The 19,226-nt window shown below is 36.1% G+C and overlaps 1 protein-coding gene across 1 annotated transcript; it reads right to left on the bottom strand.

Moving 5' to 3' along the window:
* Nucleotides 1–99: 99 nt before the first annotated feature.
* LOC110680751 lies at nt 100–16,432 on the bottom strand. Its single transcript, XM_021856541.1, has 4 exons — nt 15,919–16,432; nt 15,698–15,840; nt 307–562; nt 100–236 (listed from the first exon to the last, which is right to left on the bottom strand). The coding sequence occupies exons 1-4, from the start codon at nt 16,004–16,006 to the stop codon at nt 100–102; spliced, it is 624 nt and encodes a 207-aa protein (XP_021712233.1). The 5' UTR covers nt 16,007–16,432.
* Between the last annotated feature and the right edge of the window lie 2,794 nt (nt 16,433–19,226).

The raw sequence follows: 19,226 nt of genomic DNA, 5'->3' as shown, positions 1-19,226 counted from the left end.
AAATAACTTAATCGTTCATCAAATAATGTAAAATTATTGAAACACTTCAGCAGTACTAATTTGAATTATTTTCGAAATTAAGAAAAAAAGCATGAACTGTTAGCTTTTTTGGGGATAGTTCATATCAACATACTTACATTGATTTTTGAGATCTCCCCTTAAATCCCGTGCAGTAGCAATTGCAATTAGTAGTATAATCAACACAACCATCCCAATGAATACTATCTCAGCTGCACCTGAAAAAAAATGATTGTTAAAATTGTAAGGTGGTTCACTTTGACCCATAAATATTTTACAATAGCTTACCTAAAGATATCCGAAAATCATCTTCTGTGATACAGTTCATAACGGTTGTAGTTGCATGCAAGTTGTAAGAAGTTTCGAGTTCCAGGTTTAGGCATTGGCCAAAATATGCATTTTGTTCATGTTCCGTAATCAGATTTGATTCGACCAAACCAACTGATATCTGATGTGAGACAGCAAGCTGATTCAAACATCTTTGTAAACATAATCCCCTCTCCAGTTGATCGTGCGGAAAATTACGTCTATTGGCCGATATAACCTATTCGATATAAATATATTGTATAATATATCATTATATATCATTGAGAAATTTGATATAAGCCTAACAGTCTAGTTAAAATAGAAAATGTGAAAATATATTCATAAATTTAAAAAATGTGACTTTCTAAAATGATACAACCACTTTAAAAACAGATTTTTTTTATAATGAAGCAAATTATTTATTTTATTCCTCTCGAGTTTCCTCCTGAACAAAATCTCTGATATGATTGTTATAGGGTAATTTTTCTCTTAGTTGTGGTTGTTCCTATAGTTGCGGTAGTGCCGTTTTCACTGATTTTATCACATTAGCCACGGAACCGACACTGCCAATCAACGTATTGGCTTGTTGATACACGGAATAGTTGAAAAGAGCGTTCAATTTGCTTTGAAACTAATGAAATATCATCAAAATTGCTAAAACTTTTCTTACTTGTACCAATAGTTGCGGTAAAGTGTTCCTATAGTGGAGGATCCCATAAGAAAACGACGAATACCACAACTAGGTATAGGAACACAAATTAAAAATATACCGCAACTAAAGGAACAGTGTATTGTGCATTCAGATTAACTTTAGACCGAAGTTCATAAGAGAAATGAAATATCACCATCAAAAGTTCGCCGAAGTTCGGCGTCGGCATTCTACCGAAGTGCTACGCCGACAAAGGCATTTCTTATGCATCAGCGAAGCACTTAATTAGAATGCCGACGCCGAACTTCACCGATGTTTTGACTGCCGAACTTCTAATTGTCACTCGAATTGTCAATATCAATAGTGCACACGGAGACGGAATTCAACTCAATTTTGGGTTGTTTCAACGCAATTCCGTAGTTGAGCCCAATAACTCAATTTTGGCTTAATTTCCAAGGTCCTCACTAGGTAGTTTGGCTATAATTCCATTAGAAAAATATACTCAATTTTGGGTTGATTTAACGAAAAATTGAGTTCTTTCGACCCAAACGTAAGAAAAGTTGTCTTTACCCAAATTTGGCTTATTGGGCCAAAGTACCCCCATTGGGTAGATGCAGCTCTCTTATTTTTGACAACCATTCGTGTGGGAGAAAGAGAAAACCGAGAGATTTTGGGTTGAAACTATAATCGATATACTTAATTTTGGGTAAAGTAAACTCAAAAATTAGGTAAAAATATTTCTCCGTGCAGGTATTATTTTTCACTGACATGTCATGGGTTACTGCGATGAAATCATTTTTCTCATCAAGTCAATGGTCGTTACTTCCCGTTACAATATTAACATTAACATTATTTGCACTTCTTGAATTTAGGAGGGGTGAAGCTTCAGATTAATTCTTGGGCGGCAACTCAGCACAAGCAATATTGGAATAGTTTGGAGTCGTGTCGTCAAACAAAATTGTACATTACCCACAATTGGGAATGGTAATAGTAGTAGGCTTGAATTTCGCGAAAATCACGTGGCTCTCTCACTACACTGCCCATAACTGCAAAACAGTCACACTCGACATTTTGACAAATTGGGGTTAATACCATGGAGAGTCATCAAATGATAAATACTTTCGATCAACTTACTGAAATCTGTGAGATTGTTCTAGAAAATTCGAAAAAAAATACCAAGTTGTTTGTCACATTGGTAATATAACCGCATAACAGTCACATTGAGATTATAAATGAGCTTCGTGATGTAATAGCAATGAAAATTCTATCATAATTATGTTTCTGTCAATTCCACCCAGTAATGCGATATGAGGTTGTACAAAAATATATCAGCGTCAAATAAGCACTTTTGTGTCCTGTTAATTTTTGGAAATTTTGGTTTCCTCCCCATACTGCCATAAAATGCAAACTTGTATTCCATTATACTCAATGCCTACTTTTGTCGAATGTTACAAATATGCAGTTATGGCAGTACAGTAGTTGTTAAAATCGTGAATCTCATCAGTAGCCTATATTGGGTACATGAATTTCTCTAAATCAGTAGTGTCATTGAAGGCTCTAAATGCGGGAAATGCAGCGGGAATAGAACATTTTTGTCTACAGTAATTTTGGGTTGCCCTTAGCACGGGTGTTTTGTAATTTTCCAAGGTTTTTTGCCTACAGCAGCGATGGCGTGAGTTTCACTGGCTTCGCTGACTGTGATTGGCTTTGTTGACTACTGTAGAGTGAATATCAGATTTTTTCCCAACCCTGCTGAGGAGCATTTAGGTATATTCATTCATATAGGTTCGCGATGGAAGTTGATTGTAGACTCCAATCAATCGATATGATTCTGTGATAAATCATTAATTGTTTTCGTTGCTTAGTTCAGGATTTCAGTGAATGTAACATGGAGTAATAAAACGATAATCACATAAATGTTCTCTTCATTATGAAATGGGTCAAAATTGTAAAAATGGCGAACAAGGATTCAAGCCGATCATGTTTCTTAAAAAGATTCAACAATAAATAACTATTTTCTTTCTTCTTTTCATTTTTTTTCTTCTTCTTTATGATATTATATCACACCCAATTGGCGGGTAAATGCTCACATTTACATTGCGAAAGTTTTTGCAACCTCAAAGAATATTTACAGTTTCCTTTTCTTCAAATTTCGTAAAATGATTGTGGTGATGTTTTTTCTGAAAGTTATTATTACCACTGGGTATGGCGCTTATCACCATTCTAGAAACGCGCCATCTTCACATTTTAGCATTGCGTTGTAGTGTGTTTTTGTTAAGGAAAACTGATATTAAATAGCTTCATCACAAATACAAATTCCAGAGCAAGCATCTCCAAATTAGAACTTATTGGTTAGAAACCCTTTTGTTGATAAACAAAGCGTATGGCAGTTAGTATAGAATTCTTCATTAACTAATCTTTGGTCTCCATGGGGAAAAGTAGTGCGTTTATTTATTTTTTTTATCGTTCTCAAACTGTCAGCCTTTCAGCAAATTTTCCCTCTTCTTCTAAGTTAATTTATTGTAATGAAGATTCAAAATTGTTCAATAGAACGTTATGTTTTGCTAATCCTCTTCCCCTACTCCTTGAGCAGACCTTATTAATTGGTTTTGTTATAAACTGGACTACAAGTTTGGAGGAATAAAAGATAATATCCTAAACTTGATAGGGTCGATTGTCTTATCAAACATAAAATGAACTCAATCATTTTCCTTGCCGTAACCCAATATTCATGGTAACCCGGTAAAATGAGGGTAAAGTTGATCACTTTTGTGCCATTCTGTTCTACAATTCCATGCATTATTATCCAATTATTTTTGAAACCTGTACTGGTTGAATCTTTATCGAATTATAACAAACATAATTTTGACACAATGTTTATCATAATAAGAAATTGTTTTTAAAATCAAAATGTTTAGTTTTTGATCCCGGGGTGAAGTTGATCAATTACTGCGATAGCTTTCCTAAACTTAAACTATATGCTATTCAAAAGATTAGGGGTCACTGAATCTGAATCAAGTCTCAGGAGTCTTAAAACTTATTGATAAATCGGTCAATTTTAGAGTTGAATGTGGTGAATTACAGAAAACACCACATTATACGCCTAAATATATGAAATTTTCCTTTGAATGAACAACTCACTCACAAAAAGATCATGTTTTTTCTCTGAAAATGAAATTTTTATCCTCAATGGCAAATTCAAAGTGAGTTCACAGAACATATCTGGAATGTTTGAAACAGTTTTATTTCAATGGTGCTTGTATATAGCCTTGGCAATAGTCGATGTTTTGGAGAAAAACAGTTCATCGAACATTTCATAAAAAAATCTGCTTTACAAGGTATAACTATCTTGAATGTCAAACAAATTTTAAAACATCAAGAGCAGATATCAGGTAATTTGACATCACAGAAATTGTGATATAATTGAAATCGGATCATAGTCTCTTGACAGTTTATACATGAGGGTACGGGTATGATCAACTTTTCCCTACTGATCAACTATACCCCGAATTACTTGAGCAAAAGCTAGAGTGCTGACAAGTACCGGCAGTATGAGCTTCACTCATTGCAACGTCTGTTTTTAAATTTGGCCTAAAGGTTACCGCTTCTAGGGGAATTTACGTATTCTCGGCAGATTTAGCTGATGCCGCGCTTCTTTGTATTTTTTTCGGACAGTAGACTCCATAAGTACTGCAGACAAATCTGTTCGGCAGCTTGAAATCAGAAACGTTTTGAGGCGTATTTATTTCAATTAATGAAATTTCTCTGCCCAAAATTGCGGAAATGACAATTTTCTGCCAAAATTACTTGACAGATAATCAGAGGCGTCCCGTGAGGAATTTGATTACCTGTGCACTAACTCGCACAAACCGTTTATTTTGAATTATGAATACGAATTTTTCAAATGATTTTTTAAAATGTATTTCAGCTTAAAATGTAATTTCTTATTATTAACACCTTAAAATGTAATTTCCAATACTGTATGCAATCTTGAAGTGTCTGGAAGCTATTATATTTGTTGCTTATTGGACGTATGTTTTGTTTGTTTTCTTCGTTTCAATCACTAGTTGTAAGTTTTAAGAATTTTGGATGATTCCAATATACAATGTTTAGGAAAAGGAAAATTCTCAAAATTTCGCTGATACCAAGGCAATGAAAGAAAAATTTTGCGTATTAATCACGGTCCCATTGTTTGATAATATTTGACATAAAAATGAATATTTACAGTAAAAATGACCTTTATATGCATAAATTTCAATCATTTTTTCGTATTTTGCGAACTGAGATAATAAGTTTAATATCATATTATCAAATTTAAAGCAAGAAGAAAGACTTTTAACTTGAAACTAAACGATTAGCACATTTTTTATATGAAAATCGGCTTACAAATAAATAAACCATCCTTATGAGCAAAAATCTGAACTTTTCTGAGATTATCATATAAACCTTCAGAATTCAACTATTTACGCGTTATTTTCCAAGTTTCGCGATGAAGGATAAATTCCGTGGATTTCGTGGCATTCGCGAAATTCCGAATCTCCATTATTCCTAACGTTGTTATTCTATATAATAATTCTTTTTATTTACAGCTTGTCAATTGTATCACGATATCTTAGCTTTTTGACGATGTCCAGCGCTGGTACATCTCTTTGTATACTTTTGTGGATACATCAAAGCTTTCAAGTGAAATGATGACTGACTGTTGAACGCTGAAACCCACTTTGCGCCCACCGCAATTTATCAGTTGTCGGTCTGTTGAGCAAGAAAAACTATATTCACACATAGTTTATAAATCAATTCAAAGCCACATGAATTTTGTGTATTTAGTAAGATAACACATAATCAATTTGGCCAATATGTTTATAACATCTAGTATTGGTTCCAATCAATATTGCGCCTACTATCGCGCAACACCTGGAAGCTCCATGCAACATACATACACACAAAGCATTTATGGCGTTGACGCTTTCTCTTCCAACAGCAGACGTCGTGACGCCAGTTGCGCGCGCTTTCTCAATTCTTGCAAACCAATGCGAGCGTCATGGGCAATTTCTCTCTCGGGTGCACAAATTGGAGTGAACCAGATTTTACCTATACAACGCCACTGTTGCTCTAGAAATGTCAATACAAATGCACATTCCTGCTGTGTCCATAAACGCTAGTTTCGTGCACAAGAAAGAGTGCACGGCTGAAATGAACATTCTCTGCAATACGATGGAGACGCATGGCAGTTTGTCTTGTTTGCTTCGCTGTTTTCGCTTGCTGGTTGAGCAAGACCATGGGGGGGAGAATCAAACGGTTTGTTCACTGAGGGCGATGGACCAGTTGAAGGTGAAGAAATCAAACAACATTTTCAAGCAACTACACATTATGAATGCTGGAAGTATTGAGAATTATAATATATATATATTTAATTTGTTAGTTCAAAATCTTTGACTGTGCAGTGCACCAAGTGCACCTTAGGACGAGACGCCACTGCAGATAATCTTTAGTTCATTCTAAACGTATATTTCTATCGAACATTTTATGATGCCATATTATAAAGGAGAAGCAGAGGTCTGTGCAACTCTCTTAAGAACGTATACAACTAATTACAATTTTAGTTGTCGCTAGGACGTGGCTAGAGCAACTCTCGACTGTTGAAGAATGCGTCAATCGTGTTCAACATCTCATGCTAAGTTTGAAAACTCTATTTGATTAGCAGGTAAGGAAGAGTTAAACCTTATTGAATAGAATAGGACTTGATAAATAACATGTACCGTAGGCGCTGAACACTAACATAATATCGACTTGCTTCAATTTTAGTCTTTATTTTAAATTTTAAGCATTTGAAAAAATAAAAAGCTCCAATTTTTTTGTTTTGATAACAACGGAATAATTTGTTGATGAAATCGGAACGTGACAAAATCAGAACGTGACAAAAACGGAACATACCTGTATCATATAGCAAATATTCAGCGTGCTGACTCATTTGTGTGTGATAGTTGTGACTCCGATTATGAAACTTCGTATCACCTGATATGTAACTGTCCAGTAGCCTGGGACACGGTTACATGAAAAATTTAGATTCTCGCTCCAGTCCACTTTTTGAATTGCTTTTAGGTCCCATAACAACTGTGCAAAATTTCAGCTCGATCGGAGAAACTATATATTAGCGCAAGCCGTTCAAAGTTTGTATGGAATTTACTACGGAAAAATTAAATTTTGCAAAGAAAAATCGCCAGAGGTCGCCCATTGATCTCTATAAAAATTTTGAACACAGATCCCGATAGGTGTTTTTACGATGAACAACATTGCCGAAGACCGCAAAGCAATCCGATGCTTGTGAAAAAAGTTATTAAGCATAGATTATTCGGAAATTTTGCCCGATTTTGTCATTATTGTTATTCCTTTACATTAACAGGTCGTCTTGCCACTAGGTTTTCATTGAATAACTTTTTTCACAAGTGTCAGATTGTTTCGCGGTCTTCCACAATATTCTTCATCGTAAAAATACCTATCGAGGTCTGCGTTCAGAATATTTATAGAGGTCAACGGGCGACCTCTGGCGATTTTTCTTTGCAAAAGTAAGTTTTCCCATAGTAAATCCCATACAAACTTTGAACGGCTGGCGCTAAAATATACACTCCCATGCTAAAGTTTGGGTTCAACCCCTCAAAAACATACAAAAGTGTTCTGTCCATATCTCTGTGATTACACGTCCAATTAAAACTCTTCAAGCCGCATTCGAAAGGCAAAGAGTTATTCTTACTTCGTATGTATTTTTCCAAAAGCGTTTTTTGAATTTTGTATACTAAATTTTAACTTAAAGTTGTTACATTTTTCAAAAAACACACTGAAAAATCATATATAATTTCCTCAGCATTGGGTCGACCAAAATTTTAAATCAAAGTGTCATTAGGATCGTAATCTTATATTCTTTGAAGAGACCCCACGAGATTTTGGCGGAAAAATCTGGAAAGTATTCAAAATCAATGAAACAGTCAGTCAAGTCATCGTGCAAAAGTTTGGGTTCACCCCTCAATATGATGCAAATCGTGCAAAAGTTTGGGTTCACCTGAGCCGCACGCGCATCATTTGTGTCAATATCTCAGCCATTTTTCAACCGATTTTAATAGTTTAAAGCTTTTTTTAGCGCGAATAATGGCGCGTACATGATTGGTATAAGATTTCACAGATTTAAGTAAGTTCAGGTGAACCCAAACTTTTGCACGATACACCATACTGAGGGGTGATCCCAAACTTTTGCACGATGACTTGACTGACTGTTTCATTGATTTTGAATACTTTCCAGATTTTTCCGCCAAAATTTCGTGGGGTTTCTTCAAAGAATATAAGATTACGATCCTAATGACATTTTGATTTAAAATTTTGGTCGACCCAATGCTGAGGAAATTAGATATGATTTTTCAGTGTGTTTTTTGAAAAATGTCACAAATTTAGGTAAAAATTTAGTATACAAAGTTCAAAAAATTTTTTTGGAAAAATATATACGAAGTAAGAATAACTCTTTGCCTTTCGAATGCGGCTTAGAGAGTTTCAATTGGACATGTAATCACAGAGATATGGACAGAACACTTTTGCATGTTTTATAGGGGGTGAACCCAAACTTATGCACGGGAGTGTAGTTTCTCCGATCGAGCTGAAATTTTGCACTGTTGTTATGGGACCTAAAAGCAATCCAAAAAGTGGACTGGAGCGAGAATATAAATTTTTTCTTACACTACTGTCCAGTGTTTGCACAAATGCGATTCCAATTACTTGGTAAACACTTATAAAGTGAAACTGAATTCAGAAGCCTGAATCTTCAGGACTTTCTGCTATTCTTAACCCGCTGTGGTAATGAGCTATAGGCTCTCTTTACGCTCATGTGTTTTGCAGTGCCCTTTTTAGGGCGCTGTTAGAACCCATTGTGGTATGGAGCTACACTCCCGTGCAAAAGTTTGGGTTTACCCCTAAAAAATATACAAAAGTGTTCTGTCCATATCTCTGTGATAACACGCCCAATTGAAACTCTTTAAGTCGCATTCGAAAAGCAAAGAGTTATTCTTACTTCGTATGTATTTTTACAAAAACATTTTTTGAATTTTGTATTCTAAATTTTTACTTGAAGTTGTTACATTTTTCATAAAACACACTAATAAATCATATCTAATTTCCTCAGTATTGGATCGACCAAAATTTCAAATCAAAGTGTCATTAGAACCGTAATCTTATATTCTTTGAAGAGACCCCACGAAAATTTTGCGAAAAAATCGGGAAAGTATTCAAAATCATTGAAACAGTCAGTCAAGTCATCGTGCAAAAGTTTGGGTTCACCGCACATCATTTTTGTCAATATCTCAGCCATTTTTCAACCAATTTTAATAGTTTAAAGCTTTTTTGAGTGCAAATAATGGCGCGTACATGATTGGTTTGAGATTTCATAGATTTAAGTAAGTTCAGGTGAACCCAAACATTTGCACGATACACCATACTGAGGGGTGAACCCAAACTTTTGCACGATGACTTGACTGACTGTTTCATTGATTTTGAATACTTTTCAGATTTTTCCGCAAAAAATTCGTGAGTGTTGAAGGGCAGAATATAAGATTACGATTCTAATGACACCTTGTTTTAAAATTTTAGCCGATCCAATGCTGAGGAAATTAGCTATGTTTTTCAGTATGTTTTTTATAAAAATGTCACAACTTTATGTACAAATTTAGTATACAAAGTTCAAATAATGTTCTTGGAAAAATACATACGAAGTAAGAATAACTTCCGAATGCGGCTTAGAGAGTTTCAATTGGACGTGTAATCACAGAGATATGGACTGAACACTTTTGCATGTTTTTTAGGGGGTGAACCCAAACTTATGCACGGGAGTGTACATGCTCTCAATTCGCTTATAGGATCTTCCCTCTTCAAGGGACCCCACTCCTATTTCCTCCCATCTTTCCCTTCCCTTTCCTCTCCCACCGGGTAGATGATGAAATAGGCTCAAATATGGCGATGGCACAAATTTCCAAACTGGTGGGGAACGTGACTTTGGAGCCGGCCTTCTGATAGCTCTCATGGCGTAGGGGTAACGCGCCCTAACTAGAGATCAGGGAGTCGTGAGTTCGATTCTCTCCGAGAAGACGTGTAACTTTTTCGCAAAACTTCACATCCTTTGTCCATCTTATTCAATTGCAAAGTATATGTAATGTTTAGCTTTTTGGTAGTTACTTGAAATTTGATTTATTATAAATTAATCAAATTCTATTCAAGTGTTTGAAAGCAGATAACAAAAAAAAAAACTGTTTTGAGAATAATGCCAAAATTTTCAAATTGGAATATTTTATGCAATGTGAATATTTAGAAAAAGGCATGTTCCTGCAAATTTGTTTACTTAGATGAAAAACTTTGTAGAAGATCGTACTTATCCTAAATTGTTTGTTTTCAAAACATCTAATTATCATAACTTGGACAGTGTTGACGGATTTTAAGAACTTATGTACTTTTGCATAGATTTTGATGATTCATTTACAAATCTTATTTGAACTTATTTCCAACATGCAGTTGAAATTTCAGGTCAATCGGCCTTGTGTACTTTATTCTTGTCAGTACTGTAAAGACTTTGTTTTTTTAGAGAATGCGACAACCAGACGAAAGAAACTTTGGACAAAACGGCTTTGAAGATGTTCAGCAATTTTCAACTCCATACAAATTATATAGAAGCTAAAGAACGAGCCAATCTCCTACGAATTGTTATATTCTTCCCTTTGGACGAAAAAATCTATTGGAAAGCTTAAAAACGGTCGATTTTTTTAATGTCACCCCGTGCAAAAGTTTAAGTTCATATAGAAGTGTTTAGTCCAAATCTCTGTGATCACACGTCGACTTGCAACTCTCTAGGGAAATAAGAATTACTCATTGCCTCTAGACTTCCCCTTACTGATGTTCTACATCGCGCTAGAAGGTGTTATGCGGAGAGTTGGGATCAATAACCGAGGTATGATTTTCACAAGATACAGCCAATTTGTTTGCATCGCGAATTATATGTATATTGTCGGAAGAACATTTCGGACGGTGGCAGATCTGTACACCCGCCTGAAACGTGAGGCGTCATTTGGTGGTGAATAAAAAAAAAACAAAATGCATGCTGATAGGTGGAACCGAGCGTGACAAAGCCCGTCTAGGAAGCAGTGTTACGATAGACTGAAACACTTTCGAGGTGGTTGATGAGTTCGTCTACCTCGGATCCTTGGCTCCAGAAGAAATTGCGATCGAGAAAGATTCACCCCCGCACCAAATGTACAAAACGCTAATAAGACCGGTGGTCCTTTATGGACATAAAGCATGTACCATGCAGGAAGAGGACCTGCAAGCTCTTGGAGTGTTCGAACGACGAGTGCTTAAGAAGATCTTTGGCGATGCGCAGGAGAACGGTGTGTGGCAGCGGAGAATGAACCACGAGCTCGCTAGGCTCTACGGCGAACCCTGTATCCAGAAGGTGGTGAAAGCTGGAAGGGTGCATTGGGCAGGGCATATTTCAAGACTGCCGAACATCAACCCTGCAAAGATAGAGCTCACGTTATATCCGGATGGTACAAGAAGGTGTGGAGCACAGCTAGCGCGGTGGCTTGATCAGGTGCAACAAGATCTGGAGAGCGTGGGCTAAAATCGATGTTGGAGGGTAGAGGCATCAACCGAGTAAATTGGCGTAACCTAGTTTATGAGGATTTATCAAACTACTTGAAAAAAAGTAGAAAAAAAAACTTGAAAAATTTAGGTATGGCTTGGTTTGAAATAATTGAAAGCGTATTCTAAAACAAAAATTTGGGATATTTCAAAGCAACACATTTTCAAAACTATCATGGGCTTCGGGGAGCACCAAGTGCTCCGCGGAACACGATCTGAAAACCGCTGATGTAAACTTTATGGACCGCGAGATAAATATGTAAAGAACGGTAGTACATTTATTTGAACCATCTCGTAACAGTTCTGCACAAATGGCGTTATTTCTGAGCGACTATGTTGTACGAAATTTATATTAGGTTAGAACGAACGTACCGTAATCCGGGGGCAAATTGATCACTGGGTCGAATTTGATCAAGTCGGTACCAAACAACTTTTCCTCCGAAGGATGCTAAAAGCTTCGTTGGCATCACAGACATTCCATGTTTTCTAGTTTATAGATGTCTAATGATGATGTTGAACTATTTTATTTTTATTAGGGTCAGTTTTGCATTGAAATATTCACACTTTTTGAAGGTGTAAGCAATACCGTTGGAAATGTCGGCGCTTAACAATACACTGGTGCTATACCTACATGTCAAGTTTGAGTGTATAAAATGTTGTGTAAGCTTAAGTATGAACTACTTAACTCATTTTTGATATGATACAGCATAACAAGTATAGTTTTTTTGCTTATAAAACCGTTTATTCTACAAAAATGTGCTTATTTCAAGAGAAATTGCCTATATTTAGGCGTATTAGGCAGATTTTCAAAGTTTAATTTTGGAATAATATGATCAAATACTCGAGTTATAAGAATTTTGACATCATTTTCAGATTCAGGAGATTTAAATTCAGTAGATAGGGAAATTTTGCACTCTTAAACCTGCTTTGTTATATGGTGATCAATTTCGCCCCAGAGTGGCATTTTATTTTTTTGATATTAAAACTATATTTGTGATATGGTTAATATTGTTTCATGAAAAATCGATCACATAAACTGATAAAGATCAATGGTGTTCTGATTTTGTTGAAATTTATTTGACAAAATTTGAATTCCAATAACACAACAAAAAGTTGTAAAATAGTGATCAGTTTGCCCCCGGATTACGGTACATTAAAAATCTTCAAAAACATATTTAACTGTCGTATCGACACAGATGACCATTTAATCTGGAGGAACTTATTTAAGAGTGATAGCCTATGAAACAAGAAATCAAAATCAACTCGGTTTAAAAATAAGAAAAATATTATTATGCCCTAGGAAAAGGATCAACATCACTAATTTATGCTCGAACAGCCAATAGAATAACACTGTTCGACAAACATTTTTTTTTGATGGATCAGGGACGCGTTTATATGGATCTTAAAGTGAAAGAAAAGTTTAGAAAGAGGCCGTTTTCAAATGATTTGCAGCACCCTTGGATAATTTGTTGATAAAAATTGAAAATTTGGCATTTTTAATCACGAAAAATGTAATAAGCAAAAAATCAATATCTTTTTAAATTCAATTATTCAAGAATATTTGTCAAATCAATGTTTTTTTAGCACTGGATGACTTCAGGGAAACGTGCACCATTTCAGAAGAATATTGGCTTCAATTTTGTATATGAATTTGGAATGTTGACGATCATTAAGCAAGTATGTGAGAATGTGCACCATATAAATACTACTTTTCTTTCTATTTCACACATCTGGTTCATTATATAATAATGGTTATAGGTTCAAGAAGACGCTTGATTAGGATTTGATTCTTTGCTCCATTAGATAAAGCAATGAGCAATGCAATCCAGTAACATTTGATTTCAACAAGGATACGACTACGGAAAATTGATGAGTCTGTTATGTTTATATGGGCTGATTGGTCTAATAAACTCTCAGCAGAAATACAAAATTAGGTTGGACACTGACATGTAAGTGGTCTTACATGAGATAGTCTGTTTATCAGGAGCCGATAGCGAAGTCTGTGAAAAATGTGATAATATTGTCATTTGCGATTTCCAAAGATTTTGATAGGTACTCATTAAGAATAGATTACCTATCGTAATGTCCATTTGTTATCAGAATATCCCTAGAAATAACAGACTCTCTACATATTTTCTACATATTTTCAAAAAAACGAAAAAAAAATTTCTACATATTTTCAAAAAAGTGAGGCCTGTGCAATCCAGATAAAAATTGATCTTCTGAAAACATTTTTCGATGCATTTAAAATATCCTTAAGAAAAATACAAAAATATTTGTTCAGTCGAAAAAGTACTATGATATTCCTTACTTTCTGGGACACCCTATATTAGTTTGAAAAAAACCCAAATTGGCACATACGTGCATAATACCTACAGTGTTAGGTCTACTTCATTCTAATATTCCTGCATATATACGAATAAAACTACGTGGATGTCTTATAATCATAAAAGACAGTATTACAACATTTGCATATAAGGCTTCAATAACCACTTTTTGCCACATTTTTCGTTTTGATTTCAAATCAATTTGGTTGGTATTGATTTCTTATGAGGCGCCAATTTAAATATATTATCTCCTGAAGATTTTTTCAGATGATTCAAGTATGAAACTCTATCATCTGACAGTACTTTGTACACAACCTTGGATTTTCATGTCCAACATGAAATAAATCACGATCTAGATTAAATATAGAAAAACCATCTTCGACAAAGTTGTTAATGAGATCAAGGGCTAACATGCCGTGACCATTCAGATCAGAATTCCACCACCAGGCGGCGCTAGTGTGTATGAATCTTTTGTTTTGCAAATATCTCAAGAGCCTGACCACTTGGAAAGATGGTGTCCTCGGCAAAGTTGCTCAGTAGCTTGAAGGCTATATTTATTTGAGCCTTGAAATTCGAGAATGGCTAAACTAATGATAGCCCTTGAGCTGCAGTACAATTTTGCCGAAGACGCCATCTTTCTAAGTAAGTATTCAGGCTTCTGAGATATCTTCTTCTTCTTCTTCTTGGCATTACGACCTCACTGAGACAGGGCCTGGGACACTGCTTAATGTTCAATGTGCACTTCCACATTTATTATCTGAGAGATTTCTTTGCCTAAGTTTCCATTTTCGCATTTGTGTATCGTGTAGCAGGCACGAAGATATTCTATGCCCAGGGAAGTTAAGGAAATTTCCATTACGGAAAGATCCTGCACCGACCGGGATTCCAACCCACCAAGACACCAAGACACCTTCAGCATGACTTTGCTTTGTAGCCGCGGATTCTAACCACTCGGCTGAGGAAGGCTCCCGCATGCACAAGTTGCAGCTTTATAAAATCCTTAGGTCCTTGGGATCAGTTAATTCCTTGCTCATTTATATTTTCCTATGAGAAAAAGTCATTATAAAAATCAGTACCGTGCACCTTCACTAATTTGAACGATACCCAATGAATCGGGGTGCTATTTTAATTTGATCTTCTAGTCACTCTACGACCGTGTTTGTGGTCACCTCTTTGGCTGTTTTGTTTTGATTCTGCGTTCCATTCCACAATCTTCCCTTTCTCTTCACTCCGTTCCATGAGCTAAATGATGTTTGCTCCATTTTTAATCTGAACGATGTGCATATTAGCGGGATACATATTAAAAAGTGTTGTCAAACCAATGACGGTTCCCGGTTTACAACATTCACTTCAAATGCAGGCTGAACACCTACTAAAAAAATAGTTGGAACTTGACAGAATCCATTTTTTCGCATTAAAAAGGCGCTGGCTAATATGGGCTACCATAACCACTTTTGGTCACATTTGAAATTTTGATTTTTTACACATTGATGTTTTGTAAGAAAGACCAATTTGGAAACACCCTGGCCAAAGTAAGTTTATGAGAGCTACAATTAAGGGGAAATAAATAATTATTATTATCTTCTGACATTTTCTGATGTTTCTAGGGATGTAGATCTGTCATGTGGACATGGTCTATTAATGTCAAAATGAGTCATGCTGATTTGCTTCGTAAAATGATGTACAATCTTGGTGCTTCTACCCTAGCCCGAAATAACTCGTATCAACTTACACTGATATTCTGCCATATAGGGGAAGTGTTGTCTGGTTGAATAACAGCTTGAACAACACAGTATCGAAAACTAGGGTTCCATGTTCTGCACTCGTCGAAGTCATCGTACTCGAACAGTTTCGGCAGTTTGATATTCGTAAGACCTGGCAATAGAGAAATAAATACAAATATGTACCACCGTTGTTACCATATTTAAACGAACACTTGGGTTTTCAACTTACAATCTCTGATTGTTGACACCACTGGATCAATATGTCCCAAGAGCACCAAACACCAAACAAATGTGGCGGTTTTAATGTTGCAGTTCATCGAAATGGTTTGTTTTTGTTTGCCGGTCAACCGCCTCCAAAACTCACACCTTCGCGGTACGCGGTACCACTATCAAATGATTCACGAATTGGTAACTGCCAAACCCCAGAAACACCATCTGCGCGTTGGAGAGATATGTGCTTTGCTAGATTGATCTTCGGATCCATTTCGTAGGCGACGTTAGGTCAAGATGTTACACCATCTAAACATATAGGTATCATGACAATGGAAAGCTTACGTAACCTTGGCGTTGAACTTGACTGTATCCGCAAATAAGGAAAAGATATTTGATGAAACCAAACAAAAATATTCACTAAGGGTCGCCTGACATCAGTAATAGGAACGTTTGTGGTACGCATGATGGAATTAATCTACTTGAGTGCAAGACTTGTCACGGACTTTTGGAGGAAATTGAATCGTGAACGTCATTTTAAAACCGGACAAAAATCCTGCAGAACTTTTTAGCTATCGTCTAATCAGCTTCATTCTCTTATCAGTAAAATTTTTGAAAAGGTCATTTTGAACAGAATGATGGTCCACATCAACGAAAATTCATTTTCTTGACGATGAACAGTTCGGATTCAGCATGGACATTTGACCACTCATCAACCTTCACGTGTAACAAATTCGATTCGTTACAACAAATCTAAAGGCTATTCTACTGGTTTTGCTCTTCTAGGCATAGACAAAATTTTACAAAATTAAAAAAAACTTTAATTTTCCAACATACATTGATAGAATAACCCAGAGTTATCTGTTCAATCGTCCACTTCAGGTTGATTATCAGAACTCCAAGTCTAAAAGATTTCCTGTATGAGGTGTTGTTTCTAACGGCAGCGTTTTGGGGCCAATATTATACAATATTTTTATATTATTTATTTTACATTATTTATTTTATATTCATAGTTAACTCGGGGATGTCAAAAATCTTTGTTTGCGGATGACACAGCTTTCTTCGCCCAAGGACGAAGCCTGCATGTCATATGTAATAGATTGCAAAAATAGATGTTTTTTTATTGTTAGGATATTTTTTCTTCATACTTGCAAAAATGGAAGATTTCTCCTAATGCTTCCAAAACTAAACTAATAATATTCCCACATAAACCAAAAGCTCTTTATTTGAAACCTGACACGTTGTCACGATGAGAGGGGTTTCAATGAATTGGTCAGATGAAGTTAGATATGCATTTATTTTTTAAACTGAATCCATTCGATATAAAAATCGCTTTCAAGTCAACGATGATCTCATGGCTAATAAAGTGTTGACCGCGAGTACGCTCAGCATAGATTTTGGGAATGATAAATAAAGTTTGGTTTTATGGATATTTGATTTGACACATAGGTGTCAAGTTATATAGTGAGGGAGCAAACATTATTTAGCACATATTTATGACGAATTTTGATTCGTTATCGACTGTTTATTTAAAGTTGTATTGTTGGCATCGGTGAATCTGGCTGGCAAAAAATATGAACATGTGACCCGGATATATGCCCGGATACACGTCGTAGCGAGGCGCGAATCCAAAAGTGAAAGATTTAAGACTTGTGTGAAACACCTTGGAATCCAACTTTAACCAAAAACCAAAATCACATTAGGGAAGCAACTAACAACACTGTAGTTTTTGTTTTGGCTTTGTGCTAGTATAAATGATAATAAATGTTCAAGGTGTTTAGTGGAATACCTATAACTAAATGGTTACCGAATTCAGTAGTACAGTCAACTCTCTATAATTCGATATTAAAGGGACCGTTAAGTTAGGAAGGTATCAATTTACAGATCATAAAACCAGTGCAACTGCGATCCAAGGACCATCGAGTTAGCTATGAAACCAAACTTCTCTAACTCGATATCGATATACGAAATATCGAGTAAAGGAGAGCTCACTGTATACCATTTGATTCCATTCGAGTTTGTACCCTTTGACAGATACGCGTATTTCGAACTCATCTGCTATAATGCCATGAACCAACATGAGATGCGGCCACATCTGGATAGCCCGGAATCGTTTTAAATAGGACTTCAAATGGCTTGTAAAATGAACTATGGATCAATATAAGGTTCTATTCAGATCCTTGTTCCGATGGCTCTTGTTCCGATACAGCCTTGTGTGAGTCGTATTCAATAATGCTTAACTTTGATACAGTTTGTCCGCAGAAAGATGTAACACTTTTCAAAGTGAAAAGCAAAAAAAGAAGTAGGGTGCAGAGCTACTTGGGCAGTTCCATTATTCACTTTAGCATGGGGGTTTCTCGGCCGAATCGTCTAAAACTGTACAATAAGAAGCACTTCAATAAGACGCATATAGTGACCAAATATGAGCTCAGTAGCTGTCAAAAAACTCCACTGCCAAAGTGAATCAAAAGTTTCAAAAATAGGATCCGGCTCCCTATTCATTGTTTCAGTAATTTGTTTGAATATCAAACTTCTTTAGAATACTAGTTGAACTTTTCTCAATGACCTATGTAACAATGAGAGGATCTCTTCGCTCTCACTCTCTTCCGGTTATGTCAGATTAATACTAAAGTTGATGGAAAGTGTTTCACTACAAATTAAAAGGAAATGTCCATGACAAGTCATTCGGTTCACAGAAGATGTATATGTGGCTTAGATATTGATAAAAACGAAAGTAAACAAAGGTATGCTCTTAATGTTAGATAGGTCATACAGTAAAGTTCAGTCGAGAATAAACAGATTTTGAAAGCTTTTACCTGTCTTTTTGAAATTATAAGAAAAAATCTCTTTCTCCTGTAAGCGTGGTGCTCTTACTTTTGATGGTGCTACGTCTTTGAAGATATGACCTGCGCCACAACGTTACGCCAACTAACTCGGTCCATGGCTGCTAAACTCCAATTTCTCGATCGCCCCATACTTCCACGATCCTGCTCCACTTGGTCAAACCACCTCGTTGCGCTCCTCTTCGTCTTGTACCGGCCGGATTCGAGGTAAACACCATCTTTGCGGGGTTGTAGTCCAGCATTCTCACAACGTGTCCCGCCCATCGTACCCTTCCAGCTTTGGCGACTTTCTGTATACTGGATTCACCGTAGAGTTGCGCAAGCTCGTGGATCATTCTTCTCCTCCGTACGCCGTTCTCACATACTCCGCCAAAGCACACGTCGCTCAAAAACTCCTAGCGATTTGAGCATTGTCCACGTCTCATGCGCGTAGAGGACTACCGGTCTTATCAGCGTTTTGTACATGGAACACTTAGTACGGAAG

Source organism: Aedes aegypti, unplaced genomic scaffold (genome assembly GCF_002204515.2).
Source record: "Aedes aegypti strain LVP_AGWG unplaced genomic scaffold, AaegL5.0 Primary Assembly AGWG_AaegL5_hic_scaff_1766_PBJ_arrow, whole genome shotgun sequence".
NCBI lineage: Eukaryota > Metazoa > Arthropoda > Insecta > Diptera > Culicidae > Aedes > Aedes aegypti.
This window is presented reverse-complemented; position numbering and strand designations above follow the sequence as displayed.

What these genes read in the sequence shown, in the direction of transcription:
- LOC110680751 (XM_021856541.1), bottom strand. Translation starts at nt 16,006, where the DNA reads ATGAACTGCAACATTAAAACCGCCACATTTGTTTGGTGTTTGGTGCTC. An exon ending in GGTGTCAACAATCAGAGATT is followed by an intron (nt 15,841 to 15,918) that starts GTAAGTTGAAAA and finishes CTCTATTGCCAG; the next exon opens with GTCTTACGAATATCAAACTG. An exon ending in CTATATGGCAGAATATCAGT is followed by an intron (nt 563 to 15,697) that starts GTAAGTTGATAC and finishes TATATCGAATAG; the next exon opens with GTTATATCGGCCAATAGACG.